This window comes from Phasianus colchicus, chromosome 23 (genome assembly GCF_987193195.1).
Source record: "Phasianus colchicus chromosome 23, bPhaCol1.hap1.1, whole genome shotgun sequence".
Lineage (NCBI taxonomy): Eukaryota > Metazoa > Chordata > Aves > Galliformes > Phasianidae > Phasianus > Phasianus colchicus.
In genome coordinates this window covers 2679951-2700404 of record NC_143458.1, presented here as the reverse complement: position 1 = coordinate 2700404, position 20454 = coordinate 2679951, and the positions used below count along the sequence as shown (strand labels likewise).

Below are 20454 nucleotides of genomic sequence, written 5' to 3'. Positions count from 1 at the left end.
TTGGTACGCCAAACAAGAGTCCAGGGATTGTTGGCTCTTGCTAGATTAGATTTCAGAGATGTTTGGAATTTTTTTGTCACTGTGTCAATGGCTCCTTCACAGCCACCAGCTGCTGGATAATGCAGAGAACGCTGGAGTTTGACTGCATAGAAGCAGGGTTAGGGGGAGTTTTTATCAGCCTTGGTAGCAGGGTGCCACGGGTAACCTTCATCCCCAATGGGCTTTGACTCATGTTGGCCAAGAGCAGATGTCCTAGGGGAAGTGAGGTGGACAAGTGATCATAAAACCACAGAATCATTAAGGTTGGAAAAGACCTCTAAGATCAACAAGTCCAACCCCAACCCATCCCCACCATGCACACATGTCCCCAGGTGCCACATCTCCACATTTCCTGAACACCTCCAGGGACGGTGACTCCCCCACTTCCCTGGGCAGCTGTTTTCTGAGAAGAAATTTTTTCTAACATTCAATCATATCCCCTAATGATCAACCACTTCTCAGAACAGCATCAAAAGACAGGACTGAAAGCTATCAGAGCAGAGGGACTTGGGCACATACTTTAGAATACTTAGGCAGAGGGATCTCCAGGGATGTGCTGTAGGAGGGGACACTGCAGTGCACTTGCTGTTAGGATGAGGAAGAGGAGGAGGAGAAGAGGGGAAGGTGAGGCAGACATTGCTGGCCAAGGCAGCGGCGTGCTGGGATTGTGCTTTGCCCCACCACAGTGTCAGACATGAGCTTCTGGTGTAAGGAGATTAACCTAGTTTTGGTATCCCTTTTCCTGATTATGAAAGGAAAAACGGCATTAGTGGTTGGCAGCACCAAAGAAAGCTCATACAGAAAAGCCTCACGATGACAGCTCTGTCCTGGAAACCACTTCCTACATACAGAATGCACTGCACACGCAGATACACGCGCTGTGTAGGATGCTGCACCAGCTCTTGACAAACCCATCATGCCCTCCTCACAGCCCTTCTGCAGGAAACAAAGGCATTGCCATCCTGGAAATGGAAACAAGAGATGTCCACCTGGCTGCACCACAGACAGAGAGAGGAAAACCCATGCAGAAAAAGAAATGAGACACTCATTTTGTGCTGGAATCACCAAATCATCCCAGTTTCAACCGCTGCCTCTGGACTCTACAACTGAGCTTTCATGCTAATTAACATCTTTATGGAAGGGAAACTCTCTCAAGGGGGTATTTGTTTGATTATTATTATTTACTCAGAGATAGTACAGCTTTCTTCCCATGTTTAACTGACTGCAGAAAATTCATTCTTACAAAGCAGCACAGGAAACTGCCTCCTGCGTCGCCCGCTTCCCCTCCAGGTTGTGTGGCAGAGAGGGGTGCCCTGGCACGGAGGATGGGGATGCTGCTTTACATGAGCACGTGCACACATTCTCTCTTCTTTTAACCAGCACTGGTTTATCAGACCCGGAGAAGCTCAAATATTTAAGAGCACATGTATACGAAAGGATATTGTAAACAGGAAGGTGAAGCACCAACGTGAATTTCACGGCATCACAGAACATCCCTGAGTCAGAAGGGAGCCACGGGGATTGGGCAAAACGGGCACCGCAGGCTGAGCCTGAAAGCCGGGAGGGAGACGGTGCCCAAAGAGGAGGAAGAAGAAGATTCCCCAAATGCAGAGGGACGGCTCGAAAAGCAAAGCGGGCAGCGGCCGCGCGGTGACGTCTTTGTCGGTGCCGCTCTTGCAGCCGGTGAGCGCCGAACAAACGCTGCTGCCCGGGAAGCTCGCGCCCGCCGGAGGTGATTTATTCCGAGGGCCATCTGGACAGGGGAACAATGTGGTCCCATATCTGAATGACCCGGCGCATTAGTCACACCCTCCTCGCTCGACCTCTCCGTCCCTAATCTTCACACTTGCTCTCATTCTCCTTTAGTGAGGCAAAATGACCGGATCCGCTTCTCACCTCTCTTTTGGCTGGCGAAGTTCACAGGGCTGGGGGAGACAAAAGGCCCTGCGCCTCGCTGCGTGCCACGGCCAGCAGCCCGCGTGGAAACCGTGCCAGGGCTCCCACCCCACGTCCACGGGGTCCAGCATCACCCCGTGTCTGTGCTGGGCACCGGGGCACCTTGGGACTGCACAATCCCCACTTCTCAGCCCTTCATTCCCCATCAGGAAGGTCTACAGCAGCCCCTCTCTCACCCCTGCCACCCTTCATCCTCCTCCTCAGTTTACCTCTTTATTATACTTTTCTGCGATCGCTCTACCAAGAATTATTACATGGGAGGAAAAAAAAAAAAACAAACATCAACTGACTATTAGCGGTGGTAGCTTTATTGCAACAGGCACAGAACTCATTCGTTTCATGTTTTGCGGAATATAAAAGCACTGAAACATTTTAATTTTAAATTCTTATCATTGAATTTACTGCTTTTCTCTCGCAATGATTTGTGTTGCTTTTTAATTTTTACAGTCTCTACAGAAGCCAGATGCTACCGCCTAGGGCCAAAATAATAAAAACCTACTGCAGTCATGAGTTACAGAACAAAAAAGAAACACACAGTTGACAGAAGTTAATATCTCAATTTAACAGTGCTGCTTTGCTAATGATCCTTTGATATGTGTTTATTTAGAAAGGTCTGATCTTGACCTTGAAAGCAAACTAAACCACAAAGTCTTTATGAGACGAGAGAAAGACTTTATTTATAGAATGGCTTTATGTCAATCACGGCGGCAGCTGGACTGGAGGTGAAAAATTGCTCAGAAGTGAGCGGGTTCGTACCCAAAGTGTTGGTTGCAGTGCGTGTGTCTGGGAGGGGGCACTCATTCCAGATGAGGACTATGGCACAACGCACTCCCCAAGTCAAGACACAAAGCCCATAGAGTGGTACAGCCTGCCAACCATGCACCGCATCCACCGGGAGCGCCGGCACCACTGGGACAGGTTTTCCTCCTGAGGAAATCCAGGATTGCACAAAGCTTATGCTTTGAAATGAGAATAAGAATGGCTTCTTTACGGGACAATTACATTTTACTGTGATTCTACGCTGAGATTTCCCAGCTCCTATTGCTGCACGAGGCTGGGAGCGCACTGGGGAGATCTCACACCAACGGCGCTCTGTGCGCTCGACTGTAATTCTATGTCTGAGGTCAAACAGTGATTTGAAGACATTTACCAACGCCGAGCCCTCAGCACTGCCTCCTTGTCCTTGCAAAGCCTTGGCTCCGAGACCCTTCTTATCAAGTCTGTATCAGTGCCGTTCAGGTGGCCAAAAACTGAGCGCATCAAAGGAGACAACCTCCACGTTTCAGCACCGAATGGACTCGTTAGGCACTGTGGTACCAGTTAGCTTACAGTCACCAAAAGAACTGTAATAAGAGGAATATAATCTACTCCACAGAGACCGGATGGAAAGGCACGAGATGGTGATGTTTCCGTCCTTCTGCTGCTAAACAATGCAAATTCGGGACTGAGGCAGTTACAAAAGACCTCTTTGCATGTTGACTAGAGAAATAAATGCTGCTGTAGAGTCCCATCTGGCCCAGCAGCTGAATGGGGAAAGCTCAGTGAGACAAACGGGTTTGAATTTAGACACAGGCAAGAGACAGCAAAGATATTTCAGCCTTAAACCAGGTATGAAAGATGGAGAGTACAGCCGTAGACAAAGCCTAGGGAAACTTTGCCCTGGCACACACGTGGGCTGCCCAATTCCTGGCCCATATTTCCCAGGGAAAGAAGTTTCACTTGATCAAAGCACACCCACCTGTGCTCAGCATTGCCCTTGGAGCTGGCATTTCCCCACCGAAGAAGCACTGTCGTGGTGTTTTCTGCCATCACATCACTGGGGAAGCTGTCATCTCACTGCTTACTCATCACCACCACTAAGGCTGCCCGCATTTCTCTTTCCCAAAAGGAATTTCAAATGGAACCAGCTGAAAAAATAACTTGATTCGCTGCCGAAAACACATTTTTCCCATTGCTTGCTGAATGATGGTTCAATTAATTTGTTCAAAACCACTCGGAGGTCTCCATCCTTACACAAAGAGCCTCAAGGAGGAGATGAAATCCTCACCAGTTAAATGCTGGCCCCTGGTGTCTTTCTGGCTGGAGAATCTCTAACTCAAGCATTTTCCAGCTGGAAGCTGTATTTCCACAATTTTAACTCTTTTTTCCCTCTTTTCTGCTGGAAATGTCTTAACTCAATGACACCCCTGGACCAACACAGCACTCCCATCACAACCAGTGGCACAGAGCATCCCCCATACATTTCCATGGTACAAGTTGCATTTGTCTGGGCTGTCACTGAGGGGCAGCGAGGAAACACGGGGCAGCCCTGGTTGCCAAACCAGCAAGTAAAATTGTCCTTAGGATGCTGTACAGAGGGCTGCTGAGAGACACAAAGCAACATTTCCTAACATCCGCTTATTATTCCAGAAGCTCCATTATTTAAAATAAAAAAAAAAAAAAAAGAAGAAGAAATAAAAAAGATCTCTCAGCCAATTCATGAAGATGTGAAGCTATAACGGAGAGAAACATCTCCACTTTTTAAATATGTTTTTATATTTTTTTAAGTGGGGAGGACAAGGATCCCAGGACACAAAAGTAACTGGTAAGGTAAGTTAAACCTTGTCAAGATGAACTTTCCTGCTACTTTTAATTAAAAGTTCTTTAGAATTAAAAAGGACACTATTCAGAAAAGACTGAAAAAAAAAATTCATTGACACCAGCCCGCCCCCCTCCCCTTTTTCCCAAGGAAAAGAAAAAGCTGTTTTTGTGTGTCTGCTCACCCAGCCCTCACTGTACAAAAGGAAGCGGATTTGCAGCAAGACACATGAGATGACCCTTTGACCCTAAACTGCTGAAAAGTCCTCAATGGCATAAATACCAGATAATCAATCACATACCAGGAGGGCTGGTCCCCCTGCCCTTACCCCAGTGGCCGAGTTTATGAGAGATGCACTGTAAATGGACACCAGCTTTTTAAGGGAGGCCCCTCTCTGCATTCCTCCACGGAGCCAGAATATTTTCCTCAGGCCGGGAGACCCTGGCCACCTAGTTTTACACATTTCATCACTATCTGATGCAGCCCCACAGCACATCCGGCAGCACTGCGGCCTCTCCCTGTACAGAGGGGATGAAAAATGTTCATCCCAAATGGATGGGATGCACAACGCTCATCCTGTATGGAGGTGGTACAAAATGTTCATCCCACATGGAGGCAATGCAAAATGCTCACTCCACACGGAGGGGATGCAAAATGCTCAACCAATATGGAGGCGATGCAAAATGCTCACCACGTATGGAACTGATGCAAAATGCTCACTCCAAATGGAGAGGACACAAAATGTTCACTCCAAATGGAGGCAATGCAAAATGCTCAACTAATATGGAGGCAACGCAAAATATTCATCCCACATGAAGGTGATGCAGAATGTTCACTCCAAATGGAGAGAATACAAAATGCTCAACCGATATGGAGGCAATGCAAAATGCCCAACCAATATGTAGGGGATGCAGAATGGTTACCTTGTATGGAACTGATGCAAAATGCTCACTCCAAATGGAGGCAACGCAAAATGCTCAGCTAAGATGGAGGTGATGCAAAATGCTCATTCCAAATGGAAGGGATGCAAAATCTCACCCTGTATGAAGGTGATGCAAAACGCTCACTCCAAATGGAGAGGATGCAAAATGCTCAACCAATATGGAGGCGAAGCAAAATGTTCAACCAATATGGAGGCAACACAAAATGCTCATGCCATATGGAGATGCAAAATGCCCACCCTAACTGGAGGACACACAAAATGCTCACCCCATATGGAGGCAACGCAAAATGCTCAACCATGTATGGATTGGAAGTGGTGCAAAATGTTCACCCCAAAAGGAGGTGATGCACAACTCCCCTCGGGGCGCACAACAGCACACTGCAGGCTGTGGGTGCCCCAGCTGCACACATGGGGAAACTGAGATTAAGTGAGCAGAGTGTGCTCTTTTGTTTCCTGCTCTGGGGGAGTGCAGCACAGGCACCGGCGCGTTGCGGCGAGCAAACCTTAGCCCAGGGCTGGGGCATCACCAGCAGCAGGGCGGGTGCAGGAAAACGAAGGTGCAAACGGCCTCACCTAGAGAGGCCACCGCAAGTGCTGTTTGTTTGGGGCGGTTTCATTTGTGTTTTTCTTTTTTGAACCCTTCGTGAGTTTGACTGCGCAGAGTTGGTTTCCCTTATCGGCGCTCTGACAACCATCTCCAGCCTGAACAGAGCAGTGCGAACCCTCTGAATGTTCTGAGGGCAACAATAGATTTTAAAGCTTTAAAGGAAAAGAAAAAAAAAAAAAAAAAAAAATTGCTGAGATACTGAACTGGTTCAGTTAAATGGGGAACCACTTGGCAACTAAATTTGATAATGCTTTTGTTTGAGGGTCAGAGGTTAAATATGTTCACACTAATCCCCTTCATCTAGAATTAAAGGACAAGAAAGATTTTTCTGTAGCTTAGCAAGAGGGCTTTTCTCATTGCAGTTTAAACAGTATTTGCACAGGAAAATTAAACGTAGACCATTGGGCGCTCATTTTAAACGTGAGCACATAGGTCTGTTACCTTTCTATTTGTTGATTTTAGGCAAATGTGTCTGATCACAGCAACACCCATCTCGTTGCACTTCCTGCCCGATCCGATCTCCCAACTATAAATTCTCTCGGAAGGGCAGGGAATTTTTGTTTTCCTTTAATTTAAAGGTTAAGAAAAGAAGCGGGTTTGAAAGGCAGCGCGATTCCCGGTTTCAGGAATGTGTGCTCTGACTCAGATTTCAAGCACTGTCACAGAACATTACTGTCAGACAAAGAGGCTCTGTGCTGCGGATCCGAGCGGCTCCGCGGGTTCGGGCTGGGAGCTGAGGATGGGTTCCCAATGCACGGTGCAAACCTGCAGTACCCAGAGATGCTGCAGGAGCTCGGGGTAATGCATCACCCCTCCAGTGAGAGCTCCAAGCACCCACAGCTTGCAACTAGGGAATTCTGGTGTTCTGAATGCAAAATGTTGAAGCACGTGATGGATGCTTGGCCCCAAATGGGGCTGGGTGTATCCAGCACCACAAGACTCCAGGTGAGATGGGGATGACGAAGCATGACAAGGACAGGCTGTATGTGCTGCACGGAGATGGAGCAGCACGAGGATCCCAAGTTCAAGTCAGGTAACAGCAGCCTGGCACCGTCACGTGGTGCTGCTGAGATATATTTGGATTAGAGGAGCTGCGTCCCAAACCAACCACTACTTTTTTCCAAATGCCTTTTGATGTCCTTTCCAAAGCTAAAAACGCACAACGCGGCTTTCAGGGCGCGTGTGGTGCTCAGCACAAAGGCCTCTTTCCTTTAACCCTCCGTTGGCAGAATGTCTTACAGGGTGTGAGGATGGACTACAATGCATGCCAATGTCTGCCCCCAGTTTCACTTAGCTCCAGTTATACACATCGGCGTGTGGCACCAATTAAAACCTAAGAGAGCTTTTGGAGAGATCTGGGGTATTTCAGGGTGTTATAATTCCTCTGTCTCCTCAAAACGGTCCATCCAGCTGAAAATTCACTATGCTGAGCCATGGAAATGGGTCTTGGTGAGCCATGTCAGAGGGTTACACTGCATCTCACCAACTCTACACACTGATATACTCAGCTAACACAAGATACTACAACTCCAAAGCAAGTTCCTATCAACATCCAGCAGGGAAAGTCCCTTCCAAACTGCAGCATCTGACCCACTGCTGCTGCTGAGCATTGCCCCAAGGCAACAGCAAGAAACAAACTTCTCTGTTTCTTTGTGTGCTTACAAACATCAGCTCTGGAGCTCTGCAAAGAAGCAGGGGCAGAGGCAGCCTCCAGCACATGGAGAACTTTTGGCTTTGCTGCATTCAACGCAGTGCACATCTCCAGCTTTTATCAAATGCTATGCTGGCTGGGTCAGCTCTGGGAGACGTGGGACTTGTTTGCATGGTGAGAATGCTGGGCATGGCATTGCTAGGAGGGAGCCAAGACACACAGCAAAGTGTTTGGGCTGCAAACCCTATGGGTCGGGTTGCAGCAGGACCTCGGGGAGGTGAGTTGGGGACGCGTTGTTCTCCAGCACCTCTGCCAGGCTGTGGGGGACAGGGACACTCCTTTGGGTACATGGCAGCCCAATGTCAGCTCTGTGCTCATGGCCATGGGTTTCTGGGGCTGTGCTGCTGCCTCTGTACCCCATGGAAGGAGTGACTGCTCCATGCTCGTTTTTATCTGCAAGAGCTGCCCATTTGTTAAACTGTCATCGTGAATTATGCTCCTAAATTAAGATGGGAAGTTTCACTGTCACAGTCATTGTTTTTGTAGAAATAAATGTTTGCAAAGAAACCCCGTTCCTTGGAAGATGTCAGCTTCCACATACAGAGCTCCTGGGCCAGGAGCAGGGAAGCACAGGAGAGGCAAAAGCCTTCAGCTGAATGCTGGTGCTCACCTTTCCCTCTGTTGGCAGTTTTCAGTCCCTTTTACAAACAAACTTGGGAAGGGCTCTCGCAGCCCTGCACTGCTCAGCAGAAAGCAAAAAGAGGACAAATGCACAGCTCAATCCCCACACAAAGGGAAAGTGCAGAAAGGTAAAGGGGGGACCCTCTTGGGCCGCAGCTTTTGAGAAGGGACACAACTTTTGAAATGCTACATTTGCTACAGCTGCACCAAGAGGAGTTCCAGCTGCTGGCAGCTCCCAGCCCCAGGGCAGCGCCTCTGCTCTGCGGACATGGTTGCTTGCCAAAAGCAGCTCGGGGTTAATGAGATATCAGCCCATCGTGATCTGATTAAGACAGATGCTTTGCCTCTTTATGCTCTCACAACTGCCATTTTTAGTTTGGAAAGTGTTTGGAAACAAAACTGATCTTTTTTATTTACAAAACTCAGGAGTTTGCGTTTTGAGTGGTTTTTTGATCATCCTATTTCAAATCCTGTTTTTGTCCTTTCTTGGGTCATCTTTTCCATCCCATTTTGCCACACCCAAACATTTGAGCTAACACATCTCTCCCCCCAGGGAACACTCAGGATTGACCATGGTTGGGATCTCCAACCAGCATTGAAGTGCTGCAGAACTTCCCTTTTGTTAGACCACCTAAAAGCTGTCCAAACACGAGCATGCAGCCCAGAACTCAGCTTTCAGTTCCATAACAAATATTTCAGAGGCTGGTTGTCCACTTGATCCAATCAGCTCGTCAGAAAATGTAACTGTGAGTTTTTGATGCAGATTTTGAAGGAAGAGTGGAAACTGATACCAATGGGAAAAAACAGAGTGGCACAGGGGGCAAAATCATCCACCCAGACACAGCTATGCATTTATCTTCCTCTCCTCCTTAAGCCATACAATCACAGAATCATTAAGATTGGAAAAGACCATTAAGATCTCCAAGTCCAACTGTCAACCCAGCCCCACCATGCCCACTAGATCACATCCCTCAGTGCCACATCTGCACGTTCCCTGAAAACCTCCATGAAAGCACCTTCAGGATTGCCACTGCACTCCCATAGATGCCTGCGTTATTGAAGCAGCAAACCTCGTGTCAGAAGATGGTTTCTCTGCCTGTAATCACTCCCATTTCATTTCCTGGGCACGTCGGATGCCAAAAGCATCTTCACACCCTCCACATGTGGCAGCTAAAACCTCGGCAAGGAAAGCAGCGTTTTGAGGGAAACCAGATTTATTTGGCATGCTCAGGGTTTGCAGTTCACCTCCAGAACCAAGCACCCACATCTCTGCTCCCATCTGTTCCTCAGATGGGGTCGTGTGATGCTCACACCTGGACCGAAGCCTGCACCCCTAGCCCAGCCCCATGCATGAGGTCTCCTCAGCACTGCCATACCCGAGCACTCCAACCTCCAAAAGAAAAATCACAGCCGTGTAATAAAACAACAGCTTTGGAGCCGATGTTTTCTTGCGTATTTACAGTTTTTCTCTCTGCAATCCTTTCAGATGTGTTCATAGGACTCCAGGTCCGTGAAGCACTCCAAGAGCTGCCAAAATATCGCAAGACTTGGCAGCGACGCCTGAAACATTCTTTGCTGGCACACGAGGAGCAAAACTTCGTTACACTGTGGAAAAATCCACAATTTGTGCACTCTCCAACTCCACCACTCGGCCTCTCCTCCACCCTCTCTTGTCTCGCTCGTTATTGGGATCGCAGCTGGGGTGCAGGCAGGCAATGCTCAGCCTCTAGCAGCAGGCTGGAGGATACCACCTGCTGGGCAGTGGTGATGGTTTTCCACCTGTAAAGATCTACATGTGGTCAGAGAGCCCAATTATGACAAATGGTAGTGCCTTCCCTCTCCTCTCCCTAACAGCCTGGCTCTCATGCAGGCTCCCATCCATACTTCCAAAGGCTCCTGCTCACATCCCCAAAGGCTCTTGTCCACGTTCCCAAAGGCCCCTATCTACATTCCCAAAGGCTCCTGTCCCTGTCCCATCCATACTTCCAAAGGCTCCTGCTCACATCCCCAAAGGCTCTTGTCCACGTTCCCAAAGGCTCCTGTCTACATTCCCAAAGGCTCCTGTCCCTGTTCCCAAAAGCTTCTAACCACGTTCCCAATGGATCCTGTCCCTATTCCCAACAGCTCCTGTCCCTATTCCCAAAAGCTCCTATCCCTATTCCCAACAGCTCCTACCCATATTCCTAAAGGTTCCTGTCCCCATTCTCAATGGCTCCTGCCCACGTTCCCTTTGCTTGCATCTCAATCACCCCACAGCCCCACTGCAGCACGATGTCCCATCCCCAGCACCCCATGCTAAAGGAAGGAAGCAGCCCAGTGCTCTGCAGACTCCAACACGCAGGGACGTTTTCACTTCCTAATGAAAAACCAAAATGCTGATTGTTCCCTTGCCTGTACTTGCATCTGAAATTGGAGCTATTACAGGGTAGATATGTCAAAGCTTCGCTCAGCCAGGCATCATCCACCAAAGCCTGCAGCATGATTTTAAGTGTAACTGTTTTGTTTGTTTGCTAGTAGCCAACGCAACACCAGTAATGAAACAAACAAATGGGGCAGCCCCAATCTGGCTGGGAACAGAGAGCATGGGGCAGGGGCTGGTAATGCAGCCCTTCTCCTGCATGACCCTGCATGGTCCAACAGGAGCTCCCCAATGCACTGCTACTGATCTCTGTGGTGCTGCAGAATGCCCACAGCACAGAGCTTGCCGGGGTCACTCACCCATCTGCACCCACACTCACGCTCCTGCATCCTCTGCTCTTCCACTTGGGTTCACACAGCCGAGTACAGGAGGGAAAATTACATGTAAACATACTTAATACTACCGTACGTTATCTCTATCTATGGAGAAAAATGCTATCTGATGGTATTTTCCCCATAAGCCCATCAAGCAGCTCTGTTAAAACCCTCCAGAGTACTGTGAAACAGTAATAGAAAGTCGCAAGCACGCCGGGAGATGCTGCACACGTTGGGTTGGGGAGAGGAGTGGAGCTGCTGGTGGGTCTGGGGGCTGAACTCCCCATTTCTGCCTCCTCCCAGTTCCCTGGGACAGGAGCACCCCTCTGGTGGGAGCATCCCAGGGCAGTGCTGTCCCCTCCCAGCTCCTCTTCACCCCATACTCTGCTCTTGCATGCTGGATTTTTTTCCCTTTGTACCTCCGCTTACCACGTTACTGTTTTGAATCTCTAAAATAATGTGACAAGTTAATGATGGCACAATTATCTAAATGTTTAACAGACATGTTATCTAAGTGAATCGGATTGAGATTCCATCCCGCTGACAATAAACATCAATGGGAGAGCAGAAAGTGATAGGCAAATTATCGCAAACCCTGCAATTTCAATGCTATTAAATTTGGAGGAATAACAGCCCTGAGGCCTGTAAACTCTGAATAAAATAGACCCTTGTGTTTGTCCAACTATTAAATCAAAATGCTACCAACATCCCAGGAAAAAAAAAAAAATAAAGGGAGATTTATAGCTTTTCAATTTTCAGTTACACATTGGTTTTATTAACTCCTTTCTGCTGTTTGTACCCCAGTCATCGCCGCGGAATTGTCTGCTGTGGGTGGGAGAAGGGAGTGATGGCAGAGAGGAGGAGGAGAGATGGGATGAAGCCTCTTGCTTTTAGGAAATACTACACAAATCACCTTTGATACATCTAAAAGTGCGTGGCACACCAGCCAAGCCCCAATTGCACTACCACCAACGCCAGCAATGAGCTACTGGAGCCCCATTTGTGGATGCACTGCTTGGTGGTGATTGGTTTTCTCCTGAATACATTTAATTTTTCCTCTACATTAGAAGAGCACAGTAAGTAATTTTCCACACTCTCCCTCCGGCATGGCGCTGGGCTTACGCTGCTATGAAGATGAGCCAGAACAGTTGCTGCTTTTCCTATTGCTGTAGGATGGAGGCCAAGGAAAGTGAACACCCAGAAAGAACCTCTCAGCCCAGAGCCGGCCGGGCCACAGGCGGCGCGGCCATCCCTGTGTTTACAAGCAGGAGTGACTTTGTCTTTTAATACCTTTTACACTGCAGCTGAAAGAAGGGCTTAATTTTTCCACTGTAAGAGATGGAGACTGTTTTACAGCAGTAACCCGGGCAGCAAATGTACACCAAATTGGAATCATAGAGTATCCCAAGTTGGAAGGGTTGCATAAGGATTGCCAAGTGCAGCTCCTCCTGGTGCACTGTCTTTTGGAAGGGGCAGTGAGAACAGCGGAAAAATGTGAGAAAAATGGGGTTCCTACATCCAAGCTGTTCACCTGAGAAACATCTCCCCACGTGGAAAAAAAAAACAAGAGTCCTTCCTCATCCATTTCGGAAAACTTCCCAAGCTTTGGATGACCCAGAAAACCAACAACTGTCTGTTGGCTTTTTGCAAACTGGAGCTGCACCCTCCAATAAGAGCTGCATTTCTGAACAAAACAGGTCTGTTTGGTACATCTGTGCCAAAGGAGCCCTCGACAAATCTTATTTATTCAGCCTCTCCCTGAGAAACGTCTGAAGCAATCCACCCCAACATCTACCAAAAAAGGGTTTTTTTTTTTTTCTTTCTGGCAAAATCTGAAGGTCTTCCACCGAGCTGGCCAAACAACCTGCTGCTAAAGATGAGAAGATGACGCTCCAAAACCTTTTCTGGGAGATGTCATTATTTAGAAAGAGAGCTAATTATAGCAACTGTATTGGAGGAATGTTTCTTCTGCCACAGGCAGCGCTATTTGAGTGCCGCCCAACAACAGGAAGCTATTAATTTCAGTGAGTGTGGGCTCCTCTGGCCATAGAGCCCATTTCTGATGTGTAACTGAGACGCGTGTGTTTACAGCTCACAGAGGTGATGATAAACCTGTTTAACCTGGGTCATCGTGTTCCGCTGGGCTAAGTTTTCATGTCACCCTTTCAGCCTTGGCACACACACAGACCGTCATGGTCCAGCCCCAAGGTTTCCCATCAGGCCAACACTGACTCGTGCAGAATTGTCAAGGTCACCAGCGACAGCCCATCTCCACGCTGCTCTGCATGGTTTTCAGGATGGCTTTGGACCAAGCCATTGCCTGCAGGGGTTGCAGAGCCCTGGGAATGTCATGTTTGGTGGTGCCCACACATGGCCACTACCAAACCCATGCTCCAAAGCCTGCTTCACCAGCCCAGCATGGGGCATGCACCAAAGCCAACCCCTCGATGTGCTGACCAGCTCCTGTAAGCTTTTCTGCCCTCCCTAACCTACAGGATATACAGTTGCTAAAAAGATTATGGTTTGTAAAGTTCAGCCTCAAGTAGCATGACTTTGAATACAGAGGGCAATCACTTTAAAATTTATTACCTGCTGCTTGGCAAGCAAAGTTTCCAGATCAAATGACGTGCTGAGCCTATTCCTGCTCAGTGACGCAGCAATTTATATTACTGATCGGTCATTAAAACCTCTGGCATATCACAGGTCATGTTCTGCATGCCAACATAGCGTCCACACATCAAATTTCAACCTTTGAGTATAAATGCAGCCACTAATGGCATCTATCAGTTTTTTCAGCATTGAAAGACTAGCTTGCTCTAATTTAAACTGCCCTTAATATAGCACAGAGGGGAGAGGGCTCTTCTCTGCAATTTTGATTTCAGGACTTGCTGAAAGACTCCACTTTGGACTGCCTGATGTGAACTCCTCCGTGCCCCATAACAGACCCACTGTGGGTTGGAAGGGCAGTGTTTACAGCGTGTGTCTGTCACACTGTATGGGGCAGGAGGAGCTCCTCCTGCTTACCCACAGCCGGCCGCATCCAACCCGAAGAGCTGGAAAGCACAATAACAGAAACGTGGCAAAAGCCAACTGTTGATAGCTCTTTGGAAAGGAGCAACATTTTCCTCACAGAGGGAGCAGTCATATTACGCTGTATTTGCTGCACAATGGTTTCCTACATGCATACTTTAGAGCTAAGCTATAAAAGCAACATTGCTTTAGTGAATCACTGCCTCGTGTCTACGCTGCGCTGGAAGAAGAGCTCAGGCTATTTCACCCTTACAAAGCACAGAAGCTGAAACAATGCTGCAACTCAAGCTGCCTTCTTTATCAGCCCGCCGTATCACGCAGTGGTTTGCAGGAGGGACTCACAGTGCACCGATGGCTCTTTATTTTCCTGAACACTGTTGGGATAACAGATGGGGCGCTGCTCCTGTGCCAAGGAACCCCAAGGCCCCCCAGGCCGCATTCCTGCTCTCATCCCATTCAGCATCTTAGCATCCCGTTAGAAGGGACACACAGACCTCGTGGCCGCAAGGCGAAACCCACAGAGAGCCCCGATACAGTGCAATTATTTGTAGAGATGCTTGAAAGCAGGAAGAGAACCATCAGTGTAGGCTGAGATTCTCAGATGATTTATTATGCATCACTCTTAGGCTCCCGATCATCAAAACAGTCTTGACAATGTTATTTATCTCTTGGAAAGCTTCTCTTAAAATACGAAAGGTGGCCAAGTGTCATCGCATTGGTCACGTTCAGTAGAAGTTTGATGAGAGTTACACCTGAATTTTAGAGCCGTGTTTACAACACCAAGAGAGCAACAAACCAATTATCTGGAAGGAAATTGCAATCCCCTTTAGCAACTCCTGCCAACAGCAACACTTTCATACTTCCAAACCTCTGGGTATGGAGCAAGGGCAGGGCTGGTTCCACGTTCCCAGCACCTCTCCCACTTTTCTTAAAGCCAATATTCTACGGATACTGGTCAGTTTGCATCATGGCCAGTGCTCGGTGCACAGCAGCACAACGACACTCCGAGCTGAACCACAGACAGCTGTGCTGCTCCTTCCACCAGTATCTCCCAGGAACCCACCTGGGGATGTTTCCCTTTTGAGAGTCACAAATTGTATATGTATATGTAATATACATATGTATATGTAATATAATTGTATATGTATATGTAATACGAAAATATTTCCAAGAGGTCAACAAAAAGCAGGCTGACTTACCTCAATGGAACTAATTTCAAGATTGAAATGGACTTGGGCAGGACAGAAGCCAGAACCGCAAAGGGTGAATCTTGCAGTTTGCCAAAACTTCTAAAGGAAGCTTAAATATCTAACTTAGGTCTAAATGGTGTTCGATAAACAGGCGCTTAGAATCATATCAATCACAGAACCAAAGAATGGTCTGGGTTGAAAAGGACCACAATGACCATCTAGTTTCAATCCCCTGCTATGTGCAGGGTCACCAACCAGCAGCCCAGGCTGCCCAGAGCCACATCCAGCCTGGCCTTGAATGCCTGCAGGGATGGGGCATCCACAGCCTCCTTGGGCAACCTGTTCCAGTGCCTCACCACCCTCTGAGTGAAAAACTTCCTCCTAACATCTAACCTAAACCTCCCTTGTCTCAGCTTAAAACCATTCCCCCCTGTCTCCGTAGCAAAAGTTAAAAACCATTTCAAAACCACTTTAAAACCATTCCCCACAGCAAAAGTTTAGTTCCCTAAGAAACAAACAAACCCCACTGGGGTGAAACCAACACCACAACCACACCCAGAGCAAAGCACTGTGCTCCCCAGCAACTGCATCACTGCATGACTGCAGAAAGTCAGCCAAATGCTGAGCATCCCTGAAGGGAACGGCAGCAAGGGTCACTGCTTAGGGACAGAATGGGACAAGATCAAGCGGGGCGGTGGGACACAGGATCCCTCCATTGGACATAAGGGCTCATTGGGGAAGAAGTAACAGAGCTGGGAGAGGGATCTCCTAGAAAGCACGGCTGCCCGGGGTGGAGGCAGCATGCACAGCGTTTCCTTATGTGCTGTTTGTTTGGAGAAGGAGTTAGGCAAAAAAAAAAAAAAAGAAAAAGAAAAGTCAACATACCAGTATGTGTCTGCCTGTGTGTCTCCAGGGCATCTTCTTTTGAGAATTGCGCACCGCACTGATCACAGACAAATGCTTTGGCACCCGCTGGAAAGACAAAGGGGAAAAGGAGCATTATTCAGAGAGCACACACAGCAGAGAGCTACAGCACACAGCAAGGTGGGAAATCACGGTGGCAAAGAGCACTGCAGAAAGGATGGGGCACAGACAGGCATCCCCAGCCATGTAAGGGGAGAGGGTTTGGATGGAGCAACTCAACAGCAAGCATCCAAAATCAAAGCTCCTAACCAGTATCTGATAGGAGAATTTATCCATTCCTGGAGAGAAAGGTTCTCACGGAACCAATGCAAGCAAACAGCATGAAAGTGATATGAAGAGGACTCCTCTAGAAACGCATGTATTTTTAAAGCCATTCACTTCATAAAAAGCAGAATTTATTGGATAGAGGGATGTGTATTTTATAGTCCACAAACAGCAGCAAGAAGCAGCCGCCCTCCTCCGTCCCACTGCTCCATGAGTTCCAAATAACAGCACAATGCACAGCTATACCACCGACGTTGCACAGTTCTTTCATTGCAAGGTGTTGCTTGCCAAGAAGAAATTAAATATTTGTTTTCAAAAAATCATTAAACATCAATGAGTTTCATTAGAGTGGCAACTGATCTAACTTTAATTGGTTTCCTGCCCCTTCCTATTGTAGCGTCGTCACCAGTATCAGAGGATGGGAGGAAAGCGAAGGCAGAACCATCTGATAAGCAACGCGGCAGAAACAACACTATTCAGTGAGAAGCACAGATACTCCTTTGCCTGTGAGAGAGATGTGGTGTTTGGGGGAATTCTTAGAAAATCACTATCAACATGTGCCGCGTGCGGCGGGTCAGAGGTGCCGGTGAGAACAAGGAAAAAAAACAGGATGTCTAACAGCAGATAAGTCACTTCCAGATAAAACCAGATTAACAATGCACACTATCTCCAGTGCTTACGCTGCCAGGACAAAGCTGTGAACGAGGCTGTGAGATCGTGAAGCTCGATTCTGCTGCTGTAGGGACCCATCCGTGGAGCAGAGCGCGGAGGAGCAGCTCAGAGGACAGGGGCACACAGAGCTGCTCCCCACGCCTGCATCCACGCTCAGGAACCAACCCCGGGATGCACAGTGCAATGAAACAAAAGGAGAGACGGAGGTACCACCAAATCCATTACCACGAGAATTCCTTTGCCTTTAAATTGTCTTAGTAACGGCTGGCTCACAGGCAGAAATATTTGGCAGCAGCGAAATTAAAAGTGATAAATTTTCTCGCCAAGCTTTGATCGATAATAGAGGTCTCATCTGTTAATCAATAAGACAGTCTGCCTGTTTACTGTGCATATGTTGTTCTCTGCTGCCTTCCCTATGATGTCAAGTTTGCATTCAAAACAACTCAAGTGTGCATAAACCACATGGCTGCTTGCAAAAAAATAAATAGGAAGGTGCATTTTGGTGACATCACGGCGCGGCCGCAGCCCTGCTCTCATGTGCTGGGGGACACAGGGATGTGGGGACACAGCCCCATGCCAGCTGCCCCTTCCCTTTGCTCAAGGACGGCTTTAATAACGAGCTGGGCTCTATTACCAGCATAATTAGAGAGGTCACTGCTGTTCAGGAGCTTGCTCGGGATGTTTTGTTCCTGGAGCAGTGACCCAAAAGGCCAGCAGGGCCATGCCATGGTTTCTGTGTTGGGTTGGGTGGTTGTTTTTTTTCTTTGTTATTTCATTTCTCCCCAGAAGCACACACTGCATGCCATACCCAGCGCTGAACAGGGGGCACGGGGTATTGTCCCCCTGGGGACAACAAAACCTCATCCACCGAATGGTAAATGATGGGCACTCAGCACCCAAACCACCCTGCTGAGCCAAACCAGGCACAGAGCATGGCGAGCATCCCGATGAAGTACAGAAGGGCAGCTCCCAGACCAGCAGCAGGGACAGGCACTGCGAGTACAGGACTGGGGCAGCCTTCCTGGGCACCCATGGGACCCTGATCAATAGGGCAGCACCGCCCACCCCTCCCCATCAGCCTCCAGCACAGCTGATGTACAGCAGGCAGTTGCCAAGGCGATGCCTCTCCATCTCCACTTTGAGCTCTCCGAGACCCACTGCTGCGAGCTGTAATCCACGAGGTTACATCAACCTGGTGGAGCAACAAGTTGGCCCCGTGTCGAGCAGCTGAACCATGAGGGGCCAGGACCCTATGAGCATCACCACCACCGCAGCAGGGCCATGGTGGGGACGGCACGGAGCTGCAGCCCCCAGCTTTGACACAGTCCTCAGCTCCAACACGGCCCCCAGCTTCAACACAATGCCATCCTATGCAGAGGGGAAGGTGGGCACGAGTGCAGGGTGCAGGAGGGGGGATGCGGGAGGACACAGGGACTGCTGAACAGCCCAGGGAAAGGCAAAGCACGAGGCGCCCGCCAGCAGCTGACCGGGGGGGCGGAGAGGGCAGGGGGACAGCAAAATTCCTTGAGATTTTAAAATAAACAGGGTGAATGTTCTGATGAGATATGCATGTTGGGTTACATAAGGAAGTACAGAGTGTACCAAAACAGCATACCCAAAAAAAGCATAAGCTGTCAGAACAATGAGTACAGACACGGGGCATTTTACAACAGGCTATGCTGTACAGTTTTATTTACAGTACCTCTTATCAGTCAGGGAACAGCACGCTGCCTGCCAATTTCCAAAGGCCAGGACTGTGTGTTCTTTCACTCAAGTAGATGTGTACTCCAGGCAGGGAATTTTTTTTTAATCAACAAAACAAAAACTGATCTGGAGCCAGAATTCCTGTAATGTACACACGCTCGGAGGAGAGGGGGGAGGAGAGAGTACGGCGATTGAATATGTAAATAGTTCAAGGTTAATTTTACTATGTGACTCACCAGGAAAAATGTCATCCAACATCTAAGCTTATTATAACAGGGCTTAGAAAAAACAGTTAGATGTTTATTAGAGGGAGCATGACATATTTGAAAGCAGTACATCAAGAGGCTGTGTCAGGGCTTTTTTTTTTTTTTTTTCTTTCCTCCCCTCTTTTTTTTTTTTTTTTAAATTCTTTTCTTCTTTTAAATAACACCCGTAAAAACTATTAGCCCATTAAAATGTAAACAGAAGTTTTGGGAGGGTATTTTTAGCGAGTGGCTTATATTGCCTACAGTACATAGATATCTTCAGATGATCTTCCCAAGGGGATGGGACTTAACGTGCTGCCAAGTATCAGCTGTGTTTTGGAGCATGCCTTGTAATTGGCACACAAGCCTCCACCGAACATTTATATCTGTACGAGCAAATTTATAGCTCCTGCCTAATAAAGGTCCTCGCGGCAGCAGGCTGGCAAAAACACGCCGAGAAGCGGCTCGCTCAGCGCCCGGCACGCAGCGGGATGGGGTCAGCACGTGCTTTTTGTGCTTTTTGGCCCTTTTCTTCCTCGCTGGACAGGTTTTTCCTCCCTGCGGGGCTAAGGCTGCTCGTGCCGTGACATGGGGATGAATGATGCTTGTTTTAATGACATGGCGTGAGCGATGCGCTCGGCTTCTCGGAAATTAGATCCCAGAAATGGCGAGCTCGAGCATCGCCCCCGAGCAGGATGGATGCGGTGCCTAGGGCTCCCAGCTCAGAGCTTTGCCCCCAATTACTACCTACTGGGCAGCCATAGATGCAGTGCTGCCATTCGACCCCTTTTCCACATCTTTTTCCCCCAAAAGTCCCAGGCTGTACAGCTGCCCTAGCACTAGGATCAAGCAGGATCCCCTTGGCCATGCCAAGCCCACTGGCACCCAACCAACTGTGCCCAAGCACACTGCACACCCAATCACTGCACACCTGGACCCACAGATATCATCCCACTATTTTAACCCACCTAATAGGAACAACAGCTTCTTTCAGACTCCCCCAGGCATCTACTCTGTGAAACGTGGAGACAATTGATCAACTTTTCCCATGGAATACAGCAAACTACAAGCTTTACTGCTGGACCACACCTCCTGCAAAGCATCCTGCATCTCAACAGCTCATCCTGGCATGGGGGTACCCTGAAATGGCTCCAACCTGGAAGGAAAAGGCTCTGTGGATCTGAAAACAGAGCTTTCCTATTTTTAGTCCCTATCTGCCTTAATAATACTTCCCAAC

At 48.3% G+C, this 20454-nt stretch overlaps 1 protein-coding gene across 4 annotated transcripts in view; it reads right to left on the bottom strand.

Moving 5' to 3' along the window:
- ZBTB16 (zinc finger and BTB domain containing 16) overlaps positions 1–20454 on the bottom strand; it is an 88019-nt gene that overhangs the window by 8874 nt on the left and 58691 nt on the right. For all 4 annotated transcript variants that reach the window (XM_031599863.2, XM_031599865.2, XM_031599864.2 and 1 more), the window contains exon 4: positions 16294–16380. In XM_031599863.2, coding sequence (XP_031455723.1) covers positions 16294–16380 — 87 coding nt within the window. The remainder of the gene's footprint in view (positions 1–16293; positions 16381–20454) is intronic.